The sequence below is a fragment of the Crocodylus siamensis genome, chromosome 1, assembly GCF_052110815.1.
Source record: "Crocodylus siamensis isolate JL-2025a chromosome 1, ASM5211081v1, whole genome shotgun sequence".
NCBI classification, from domain to species: Eukaryota; Metazoa; Chordata; order Crocodylia; family Crocodylidae; genus Crocodylus; species Crocodylus siamensis.
In genome coordinates this window covers 193,135,434-193,147,629 of record NC_143395.1, presented here as the reverse complement: position 1 = coordinate 193,147,629, position 12,196 = coordinate 193,135,434, and the positions used below count along the sequence as shown (strand labels likewise).

General features: G+C 43.9%; 1 protein-coding gene across 3 annotated transcripts in view; it reads left to right on the top strand.

The window, feature by feature from the left end:
* The first annotated feature begins 976 nt into the window (after nucleotides 1-976).
* The window catches only part of PLCB1 (phospholipase C beta 1), a 749,766-nt gene continuing 738,546 nt past the window's right edge, over nucleotides 977-12,196 (top strand). For all 3 annotated transcript variants that reach the window (XM_090051563.1, XM_090051555.1, XM_090051570.1), the window contains exon 1: nucleotides 977-1,294. In XM_090051563.1, the coding sequence (XP_089907689.1) occupies nucleotides 1,196-1,294 (99 nt within the window). In that variant the 5' untranslated portion in view covers nucleotides 977-1,195. The remainder of the gene's footprint in view (nucleotides 1,295-12,196) is intronic.

The window sequence follows — 12,196 nt, the reverse complement described above, 5'->3', positions numbered from 1 at the left end:
AATGTTGGGCATTCTTGAAAGGTGGCCAGCCCAACAGATATCAGGTGGCTGATACTTATATATTAGTGGTGTTTCATTTAAATCATGGGAAAATGTGGATTTGGGGTCACTTTTTTTTTTAACTGAAAATTGGGGATTTTTTAAAATCGGAGACAACCAGGATCCCATCTAATATACCCCACCAAGGATGGTATGTCTGGCCAACCTGCTCCACTGCTTTCCTACCCTCCTAGGGAGAAGAAATATCCTAATATCTAACCCCTCCAAGGATGATGAGTCCACCACCTCTCTGGGGAATCCTCTCCAGTGTTTTACTATCCTCGTAGTGAGAAGGTTCTTCTTAATACCTAACTCCTCCCAGGATGGAGAGTCCACGGTCTCCCTGGGTAACCGGCTTCAGTGCTTTCCTACCCTCCCAGGGAGAAAAAGTATCCAAATATCTAACCCCTCCAAGGAGGGAGAGCCCACCGCCTCTCTGGGTAACCTGCTTCAGTGCTTTCCTACCCCCCTAGGGAGAAAAAAATATCCTAATAGCTAACCCCTCCCAGGATGGAGAGTCCATGGTCTCTCTGGGTAACCCGCTCCACTGCTTTTCCTAGGGAGAAAAGATATCTTAATATCTAACCCCTCCAAGGATGGAGAGTCCACGGTCTGTCTGGGTAACCCGCTCCACTGCTTGCCTACCCTCCTAGGGAGAAGGATGTCCTAATAGCTAACCCCTCGGAGGATGCAGAGCCCGCCACCTCTCTGGGTAACCTGCTGCAGCGCCTTCCTAGCCTCCCGGGGGGGGACATTCCTCATACCTAAGCCCTCCCGGGACGGAGAGCCCGCAGGCGCTCCGGGGCCCCCGCTCCAGTGCTTTGCCGTGAGCGGGAGGGGCGGCGCTGGCGCGCGGCTGCCCCTCTTGGCCGGCAGGTGGCGCTGCCCCGCCGCGACCCGGCGCGGGGAAAGTTGGGGGCCGGGGCGGGCGGGGAGGAGGCGGCGGCAGCAGCGGCGGGGCGCGCGGCTCGCCCGCGTGCGGGTGTGTATATAGGCGGATGCGGCGCTGCATGGCTCGCCGCGCTGCCGCCCTGTGAGCTGCTGCTGCTTGCTGGCACCGCACCGCACCGCACCGCATCCCTGCAGCGGCGGTGGCTCCGCCTCGCCCCGCGCCATCGGCTCTCGCCGCCGGGAAGCGCGGCTCCATGTGCCGCAGATGGCTGGGGCGCAGCCTGGGGTCCACGCGCTGCAGCTGCAGCCCGTGCGCGTCTCCGACGGCCTCAAGAAGGGCACCAAATTCGTCAAGTGGGACGATGTGAGTCACCCCGGGCCGGGGGGAAGGGGGGGCGCAGCGGCGGGCTGCCGCGGACACATGTTGGCAGCTGGCGGCCCGCCACATGTTGCCAGGTGCTGGCGGGGGTGTGCCCGCCGGCAGGAGGCCGGGGCTTGGGCGTGCTGCCAGGATGGGGGAGCCCGGCCTCTGAGTGCCCCTGGGGGTGGGAGAGGGAGCGGGGAGGGTGGCTTTGGTGGGGGAGCAGGGTGAGAGGCGAGGTGTCTTCTTGCCCTGAGTGACTGGCCCTGGTTGTTCAGGCTCTGGACACAGCAACTTTCTCTGCAGAATGAAAACTTTTCTGAACTCCCTTTGTCTTGCCAGTCCCCCTTCCCCTGGTCTGGCTGGGATCCTTCTCTCCCCTGCTCTGACTGCTTGGTTTTCTCCCACCTCTTCTCTGTTACCTTTCACTCCACCGGCCCTTCCAGTCCTTTCCTCTTCCCTTCCCCATCCCCTGTTGTCTCCTGCCATCCTGCCTGCTCAGCTTTTCTTCTGTCTTCTCTCCACCTGTCACACAGCCCACAAACCCCATCTCCTCCCGAAACCCAGCACTCACTCAGTGTGGCTCCCGCCTTTGCAAAGGTGCTACGCACTTCATGGCCCCTTTGCCAAGAAATCGTACGCTTCCTGACCAAAAACATCCATTTCGCACACTGTTTTCATTTCTGACTTCCCCAAATCTCTTGTATGCACTTGTTGCTGCCACACCTGTATGCTCCTGTCTTCAGTATGGTTGTTCATGCAGGCAGCCTCCTTTCCTCCCTGAAACACCTGTTGTTTCTGCTTCTTTTCAGTTCAGTGCTGCTTCATTATGGAGGTGTCTAGTAGCTTGATGCTGGTCCCAGTAGCTGGGACTTCTTTCATCCCTCGCAAACTGTGCCGGGGACCTTTTCAGAAGAAGGTAGCATTCTTCCGTCCATCTTTTGGGCCACCACAGTTAAGGGAGCAATGGAGAAGCAAAGTAAAGGGACAGTTTTCCTGTTAACCCATTCCCATAGTAATTGCTCCTCAAGTAAAGCATCAGGAGTCTGTCTTTCCACACACAGATGCCTCTAAAAAGGCAGGGGTGGGCAGTGAAGTGTATTTGGAGGCATTGCTGGGGTGGAGAAGCATTGGCACACTGCACAGCTGGAATAGAAAGAGAACCGGTGAAGAGAGACCTTGTTTCTGAGAGCAGCTTTTGCACTACTGTAGCTGTCAAACAGTCTTGCTGTAAAGTTTACACTCCTGGAGACAAGCACAGTAACAGCTAGAGGGCTAGCTGAGAGAGAGTGCTGTCCATGTGTGTGACAGCCCTTCCAGTTCAGTTGCTTAGTACTATGTTACCATTTCTCTCAACATGTCAAGGAACCAAATGTGCGATCTCGACCTTTATAAACCTGTGACAAACACTTATAGTGAGATGCGACACCAAAATTTGGGAAGAAATCTTGAAGCAACGTGGGACATATTTACTAAGCAGTTCCCGTCTACTTAGGTTCATGCCTGCACCTCTAATTTACAGTAATGAACAGTGAGATACCACCAGCAAACCTGATGTTTCTTTGAGTCTAGAATGAATGAGTTAACTGATAGTTGGACAGAGCTGACAGATGTGGACTCTCTTCTTGCTGATTAGATTTGCCAGATCATGACATTCTTTGCCTTGGTATTGTAATTATGTTTGCACGCTATTTTGCCAGCAAGTACATTAACATGCTGTCAATGTATGTATTGTTTATGGCAACTTATACTTTCCAGGTAAAGAATCCAAACCATTAGGCAAAATACATAATCCAAGTCTAATATTTTTGCCCCCTCAGATATGTACCTGTGATAGGAATGTGGCTCTTTGCAATATGCTTCTGGTATTGCTGCTTTGAAAGTTAGGACTGAATTCTTTCCTGTTATGAAAAGCTAGTGGAGTTATGCTTGCAGATAGTTCCCTGCTTAATTCTTAGGTTGAAAGCTGTTACTAAAGCATTATGCTGTATTTGTGGATCATTAGAGAAGAAAAGGTGCACTGTATAAAAATGGATTCGTCCTGTAAAATCTGTTTATTTTGCTTATTATATAGACTAAAAGAAAACACTTACAGTATTAAGCATTATTGTTCTGATAATACAGTATGTCCAAAATCTGGGAAAGGATGTAAATTTTAAATTAAAGTATGCCCTGTAATATCTGGCTCTTATCCTGTGACCTCAGACGGAAGAGTAGATCCCCATGCCCAGTCCCCTGAATCTTACTAGGGTTTTGTGGGAGCAAAAGGGGTGTGTTTATTTAGGATTGGGTCTATATTATGTAAAATCATCAGCTGTTTGACAGCAGACATGGGCATAACAAAGCTAACAACTCTTTATTTCACCATAATTCTTATACTTGAATTAACAGCAGTGTATTTAGCATGTTTCCCCACAACACGTACTTCCAGCTGTGGAATTGCCACAGGAATGAAACATTGTGATGGAAGTGAACATATTTTGGCACTCTAGTATGGGAAATTTCATGCATAAAAATGATCGGTGACATTGTTAAGTATGTACTATTGAGCCATCAACAGCCAATTCGGAGTTTTTGCCAATTATCCTATGACTATTAAGGGACTTGTAAAAATTGGGATTCTTGCCCCGAGCCTTTGTGGTCCATTGTAAGAATAAGAATTCTTCGAGGAAACAATAGGACATAATGATGATGACAAATAATACGTTACAAAACATGTAATAATAAAACATAATTGATCATAACAACTACTTCGGATCCATTGTGTAAACAGAGTGGCTGTGCAGAGAAGCAAAGCTCACATACTAAACTTCCTGATGAAATGTTTTGTATCGGTTGTTTAGGAAGGTATTTTCAAAAAGCACTTACTCAGATATATATTTTTTTCCCCATTGTCTTTCTCCCCAGTGTACAAAAGTTCTAATTGCTGTTTGCAGTTAGAGGACCAAATTCGCCACTTCCAGTTGAAGTCAATAGAATTTGGTTTTGGCATTTCAGTTTGTACTTCATAAGCTCTAAAACGGCATCTGAAAAGAACTGCTTTTGCTTATTATAGCCATAGACATTGGAGCTGGGAAAGATTTGATCCATCAGCCTGACCACCCTTCTATGAGGGCAGAATTAACCTCTGTAATACACTTTCTCACAAAGCACATCTTCCTTCTGTTTCATTTCTGTAATTGAAAAATGACCATATTGACTAGTTTTCACATTTCGTAAAGCAAAAGCGCATCTTGAATGAATGCTTGTGACTTGTACCAAATTTCAGCCTAGAGCAAATTTTTTCCAGCTGAGTTTATAAACTGCTGAAAATAGCTCCTTTTAAAAGGCAGTGCTGAAAGGATTTTAAGCTGAGTCGCATTTATTGGCTGTAACATAGTCATACAATGAATTTTATACAGAATAAAGCAACAATTCTTAAAAATTAAATTAGGTCCCTTTTGAATGGTGTTGGAACAAGATCTACACAGCAGGTCTGGCAGTGACAGTGAAGGCTTTTAAGTGCCCCGGGGTTCCATTCGGAGTCAAAGAAGCCATTTCTAAGTATTTTCTGTGTCCATCTAGTAACTCTGCTGACACTGCTAGGAAGTAAAATGTGTAGTGGTAAATTTGCGATGTAGACTCCCTCTAAGTGCAGTGAGATTGCTTACATACTTCATATGGGCTTGATCCAATGATCTGTGTGAAGATGCACTCCATTGAAAGACTTGCTGAATTCATTGGGCTTTGACTTGGGCAGCTACAATTCTGATCAGTCATAGCCTAACTGGAAAGAAGAAAGATTTAAGTATAAATCCACTGAAGTGACTATGTTCTTGGATCTTGAAATTCCACCTTTTCAGCAGGGAATTTTCTGTCCTGTAACTTGAAATTCTTACTCAAATGTTGTTCCTGTTGTTGGTTAAGTTCCAGTTCAGCAAAATGAATAGCACCAGGATTGAAGGACAATGTAAATGTCACTTGAATTGATATCCACCTTCCCATTAAAGATCTGATCCCAACACCCAAAGCATCTTTCCACTCAAGGTGCTTTAGGAGAGTTATTTTGAACCAGGGTGCTTTGAGTTCCTTTTAAGGGTGTTGTGGGGTACAATACAATGTTAGCACTGTTAGAAGTGCAAACACAATTCACAAGATTAAATCCAGAGATTTCAAATAGGAATCAACAGTGTCAAAAACATTCTGACCTGTTGCGATCTTTCTGAGTTCTTTTCAACAGAAGAATTTCTCTACTATTTTTCTGCAATCAAAAAATGAGTGAAAACTAAGGGCTGGCATTTTTTGTAGTGTGTCTTGAGTCCAAAAAGGTAAGCTTTTTATCTATAAAGGTTGAGAGTAATTGCCAGCTAATTGTCTTCCTATTACAGTGACCTTTGTTTATGGAAATTTAGTTTTATATCTAAAGCAATGATAAAGGGACTAAAATGATAACGGACAGTATCTGCTCTCCTTGTCATTGTTTATTAGATCTTGTGCTAACATTGTCAGAAGTGAGCAGTGCTTTATTTTTTGAGTTGTTTTGGGGGGGGGGGGCCTCTATTGTGTATTGGTGCATTCCTGGGTTTGAGACCTCATTTAAAAGGACCTGACCTGCAGCATATGCTGAACATTTGCTTTCTGAAAATCATGCTTCTTCAAACTGCCTAAAGTTTAGGCTTTCTGAATTATTTGTCATTTCTGAAAAATCTTATTCTCCAGTGTTTTAATACTGGGGAAACAAGTCTGAATTTCTGAAGCATTGTTCAGACTACCAGCACCAAAGATATTCATACTGGCATTCCCATTGTTCCCAGTCACAGTGTTTCCATTTTAGGATAAGGTTTAATAATGAATTGAGTTGCAGTGGCATGGAACAAAGCAAACCTTGGGTTTTAATATTTCATTCTTATAAGAATTTTTAAAGTTGCTTTACAAAAGCTGCTTTTTCTGGAAAAGTATGTCATTAAGTGCACGGAGAAGCATTGTAAATCCAGTTTTGTAAAGAGGAATGGTGTTTTTGAAGTAGGGTAGCTAATGACTGTGAAAACTGACTGTAAAGGAGCCTTTTCAGTAGGTTGGTGCCAATAGAGGTGAGAGGCTGAGATCTGCCCCAGGTCTATATATTATGTTTTTCTTTCTGTGTGGCCCATAAAAGAAACAAGACTGATATAGCTGAATTAACAGTTGGCTCGAGAGCTAGGGCACAGCTGAAGTGATATGGTCCGCAGCAGTAACTGGCATGTCAGGTTAATATGATGGCAGTGTTAAAACACAGAATTGTTTTCAGCCCTCAGTTAAAGATTTTCTCATTTTCTTTAGTGATAATGTATGCTTTACATAATGGCTTTGACTGGTCTTTGTGGTTTGTTAAATTACTTTCATTTTCTAACTGAGTCTGTCAATAAGCCATGGATACATTACATTTACTTGTAAAATCACCTAAATTGAGTAGCTTTTAAACTGGAATCCATTTTAGCTCCATGTTAGTTATTAGAATGGTGCTGTTAGAAAAAGCAGCATGGCTGGGACACTATACTAGAAGTCCCAAAAGGCCTGTCTAGAGGAGTGGGGGGGGGTGTGTGTGTGAGTGAGTGCGCATGTGTAGGACAAGTCTGTCGTCCTCTGAAATGCCAGAAAGGACTTGATCAAGGTTGGCAGTAGAAATCCTCCTTGGTTTTATCAGTGGCATCAAGAGTTGAGGCTTATGCACTGGTGACAATGGCATATTGGCTCCCTGCCAGTTTAAGACAAGAGTCACCATGAAGCATTCAGTAATTCTGAAAGGCAACTCATTGGGTAGGTTGATGAGTTCACTCTTGATGGCAAAGCCAGCTCCATGAAGCTGGCATTCTTTTTCCTGATTTCCCTTTCAGAGGGAGGTATAGTTACCTCCTTGTTCTTTGAGCTGTCCATCTCCCTCTTGCTGAGTCCTGCTCACTACAGTGACATCACTGTTGTGTCACCTGAATTCTTAAACCACGAATATGGTACAGCGCTCTGGGCATTCACTATTTACTTTTTTTTTTTTTTTTTTTTTAATAAACTTGGTTCTACTGGACTCACAATTGGTTGTGTGTCTTCACTGATTTCAACTGCAGTAAAGTTGATCCCACTGAACACAGTTATCCAGTCAGGAAAAAGGTAGTCAGGCTATGTTTAGGGCACCTTTTCTAGCTGCCTCCCTATGTGGGGTGAGCAGAGCGGATCCTGAAGAGGGCTGTTCGGTCTCAGTTACAGCTGCTAAATCGCACTCCTGGCTCCAAGTGGTAGACAGCCACCTTGTAACTGCTTTCATACCAGTTCATGACTAGGAGTTTCCAGACCTCACAGTTCTACTTCTGTTGTTACCAGCTGGTTGCCAAAGGACTTGAAGAGTGTACTAGAAAAGCCATTGCCATGGAAGACACCTCTGCGTGATTTCTTTTATCATGGGGAAGCTGCTTCACATCAGCTTTTCCACAGTTCTTGACAGACGGGTTCTTGATCCAGTGGCAAGAAGGCCAAGACAACTGGAGATGTCATTCTGCTGCAGCCTTTGTCCGTCCTTGCAGCCACTGAGATTCTAACATCTTCCGCCTGCTCCACTGGTGAGGACTTGTAGACCCATGGCTGGGGGCTGGACAGGCTCATTATAATATACTCGCTGTACTCACCATGTCCACAGCACCATCAAAGGATACAATATGTGGCTTTTCAGGAGGGAAACCATTGCTCTCTGCTGTCCCTGCCATATTCTGGTGGTGGTGCTTTTGCTGCAGCTAACCTACCCTGAAGGTAATCTGAGAATCGTTGACATCTTTACTGGGGCATATAAGAAAAGGGGACTGGGACTTAACATTCAGAAGATAAAGCTCCTCCATCAACAAGATCTTAATGAGCAGTCCTCAGCTCCAGTAATTCAGATGCGTGGTGAGACTATGGAGAACATTTAGTGTTTCCTGTACCTCAAATCATCTCTTGCAGAAGGCTGACATCAACAAAGAGATCCAACATTGTCTCAAGTATGCAAGTGCAGCCTTCGGAGTCCTGAGAAAATGGTTCTTTGGAGATTGCAATATCAGACCCGAAACCAAGCTGATGGTTTGTCAGTTAGTCATGATCCCCACCTTATCGTCCAGGGCTGAGACATGGATAATGTACAGGAGATGCCTCAAGTCGTTAGAGAAGTACCATCAGTGCTGCCTGCGAAAGATCCTTTGAATCCAGTGGGAAGGATGTCCTCAAGGTCAATTTGAAAAAAAAATACATCGTCGGTATCAACTCATGGGAGACTATTGCCTAGGAACATCCCAAATGGAGGAAGAGTCTGCTGCAAGGGCCTCAGTACTCTGAAACGTCAGATGACAACAGGAGATGGAAAAACAGGAGCAGCAGAAACAGTGTGTTGAGGACCAAACCAAGAATCCAGAGCTTACCTACCCCATACAGAAACATGTGACCAAGCTGCAACAGAATCTGTCGATCCTGGGTAGTCCCCCTGTACCTCCCTCATTGCTGCAGTATGAAAACCAGTGTGGGTCAGGGGAAGGCTGTTGGGGGCAGCTGTGGGGGAGACAGTAGCGGGCAGACAGTGAAGGAGTTATGCAGCTTGACTCCTTCCTCTTGCTCCTCCCAACACACACATTGCTCCCTGCCCTCCCCCACTTATCCTCCTGCTGCTTTTACCCCCCACCCATCCCCCTGGGTTGAGGTTGGAGATGTGGCAGCTGCTTGCCTCCTGCTGTCTTGTACTCAAATCCAGAATAAGGGTTGCTCCCCCACCCCATGTAAAACGGAGGGAGGGGGAATCCCCTCTTGGATTCTAGTAAATAAGGGTGTGGGGGGTATGTATGTATGCCAAGTATTATCATTGTGGATAAGCAACATTTTGAACAACCAAAATTGGTTGGCAGAAACTTTCAGATGTGGTTTGAGATATTAGTTCTCGTGTAACCTGTTTTATTTCTACATTTTTTTAATTCTGCACAAGGCTGTCACTGCTGCAGAACACTGCTTTCTGAGACCCTCAGAAATGAATCGAGCAATTCTTTTATAAATAAACCAAGCAATTCTTTGTTTTTATTTTCTCCAGCTGTTTTCAATCTGAAGGTTTTTTTTCAGTAAAATCTATTTAGTCTGTATATTTGTTTTGTTCTTCTTTCAATCCATTTATTATGCAATCGTGGGACCAGCAGGGGTGTCAAACTCACCCTGGGCTGTGACTGGACCTCCAGGCTCATAGTGGGCTGGTTCTGGATGCAGTGGTAGCAAGATATGCAGCTGCCTCAGGGGTTAAGGCAGGCATTGATTGATTGTATACCCCCACCAACTTGCATCCCCAGTGTGGGTCTGTGTGACCCCAACCCTGCTTACCTCACTCCCAAATTCCTGGTCACTTTAAGCCATGCTGTGTGGTTCACAGGGTAGAGTCCTGCAGGCCATACGTTTGATAACCTTGATGCAGACTAAGCAGACTCTTGTCCTAAAAGTATATGAAAAATGTGTTACAGCAGTTTAAAACAGATATAGCCTCTTGTGCTCTAATGTAGGAGCACCTCATAGTTTTATTATTATTATATTTATCCTGTGTTTATTCTTGCAATGTGCCAGTGAGTTAAGGAAACACTTTTTCTTTTCCTGTTTGGGAAGTGAGAGGCAGAAAACGTAAATTATTTGTCCAAAATGTGTGTACATATAGGATAGTGGTAAAGCAGGGAACTAGTATTGTAACCACTGGATCATCTTGCTAGTCAAGCGCATTTGCCAAATAATGGAAGCCTGCAATTTTTTTTCCTTTTGGAAAATAACGAGAGACACAAATTTGGTCATGCTAATCTTATAGACTCTGTGTAAAGATGCTCTCTATTAAAGATGGTGGAAAAAGGAAGAAAAACTGTGAAACATATTGAAGTTTTATTTAGCCGGATTTGAAATGGGCTGGCTTTCATTATTCTGTTTTGTACAGTATTGGGGGGGAAAAAAGTACCTCAGCTTGTCACCAAAAACTTTTTTTTTATGATCATCTTTGAATGCCTTAACTTACAGACAGAAAGAGATTTTAGTACAAGCATGAACTTACATAAGAGTTTTAATAAAGACATTAGGAGAAAATTATGTTAAAATTTTGATAATGTTGACATTTTTCAGTGACAAACCTGTTCATGGATAAGCCTATATTTGATTTCCCCCCCCCCATCTGGTTAGAATTTGACATGATCTACATTCTATATTAAAGTTTAAGTCTGATTTAATTGCACTCAAAATGCTTTAAAAGGTTATACTCAAGGTTGCAAAGTCAAGCACTCAGGAGTTCTGAAATGCCAGAATGAAGGCTGCCTACTCAACCTTCATGCATTTGTTTAGTATGGCTTGCGACATAGGCTTTTTACATAATACTTTTCCTTCCATGGGACCCCTGCCACATTCAGCTGAGTGATTGGATGGTGCATGTAATGAGCAATTATTCAGTGTTTTGTTCTCTCCTCATTATTTAGTGGATTGCCTCAAGCCTTATTTACTGCACATTATTCAAAGTCTGCTATGAAAACGGAATTGTTAATTTCTTGATGGGCTTTTTTGTAGCACTCCTTACTACACTAGCTTTGCTTCATAAACATTAACAAAGTTCTCATCATAGCCCACCGTAAGATGAAGGGGTGTTATGTTTCCCATAAGACAAATGGGGAACTGAGGAAAAGAATTTCAGGCCACTAGCATCTGCTAAACTGGGTGTCAAGTTAGAGACACCTCGGACCTGTTGTTTGAGATTTACGTAGCTCTATATAACCGTTTATATATCAAAATGTATACATCTTGCTCAGCACTTACACAAATAAGACTCCAGAATATCAAGTTATTGGCACTCTGAAATACACAATTTGACCACCTCTGCATGTTTTGCTTTTAGTGGCTTGCCAGGCATCAAATAGAAACTCTGTTTTTCATGGCAAAATTCAGCTGCCTTAACTATGAAATGACAAAACTCTTTTTGTAATTCCCTGTCTCATTCACCTCCTACTTTCCTACTTTAGCAACAAGTAAGGCAGGATTCTGACAGACAATAGTCTCCTCTGTCACACAAGCCAGATTTCAAACTGAGACATGTCCATCCTGTGCCATAAATAAGGCAGGGATCCTGTAGAAAAATAATGAACATGTAATAAGGATTTGGCATTTCTTAGGATTTGAAAAGCAAACTGGAAAAAATAGGCCAGCTTGTGGTAGTGTTCTTGCATCCACTTGGATTTTCAGTAGGGTTTGCAGCTGTAGATCTGTGCCAGGTTTTCATTCACTGCCCTTGAAGGCTGTATCCTAATCTTGTTTTCCTCTTATCCTTCTTAGACCTGGCTCATATTCCTTCTGTAGTTAAAACAGGCATTTCCCAGCCTGCATTTGTGTTATTTCAGCAAGGGTTCATTGAGGGCATAAGAAAGACACTCTCCCTGCTCTCAGTTTGCTGGTCAACAGTAGCCCAGAATTAGGTTGACAAAGAAGGTCATTCTCTGCTTCAAAGAATAGTCATAAGATTTAGTCTGCTGTCTGGGATTACTTTGTCCAAATGATCAAATTCAGTTCAGATTTAGCCCTGAAAGGTAAAAGGATCACTTGCTATAAAAGTTGCCTTTCCTTACTACATTTCCAGTCCTTTCTACAAAGCACTGGGCTTTAGACCTTAAAGAAAAGGCTCCCAGAATATTTTTTGTCAGGGACAAAACAGCCCATTTTTCCCAGTCTCATTTCTTAGAAACCAGTTAAATTATTTTGGCTGAAAATCATCATCATCATCATTGTGATAATCAGCAGCAGCTTGAGGTAAATGGCCAGTAGGGGTGTGTGAAATGGGCCCTATTCGATTCAGATTCAGCCCAATTCGAGGGCAGCGATTCGATTTGTTGATTTGGATCAGTGTGCCTGATTTGATTTGGCAGAATCCGAATCTGAAGCTTC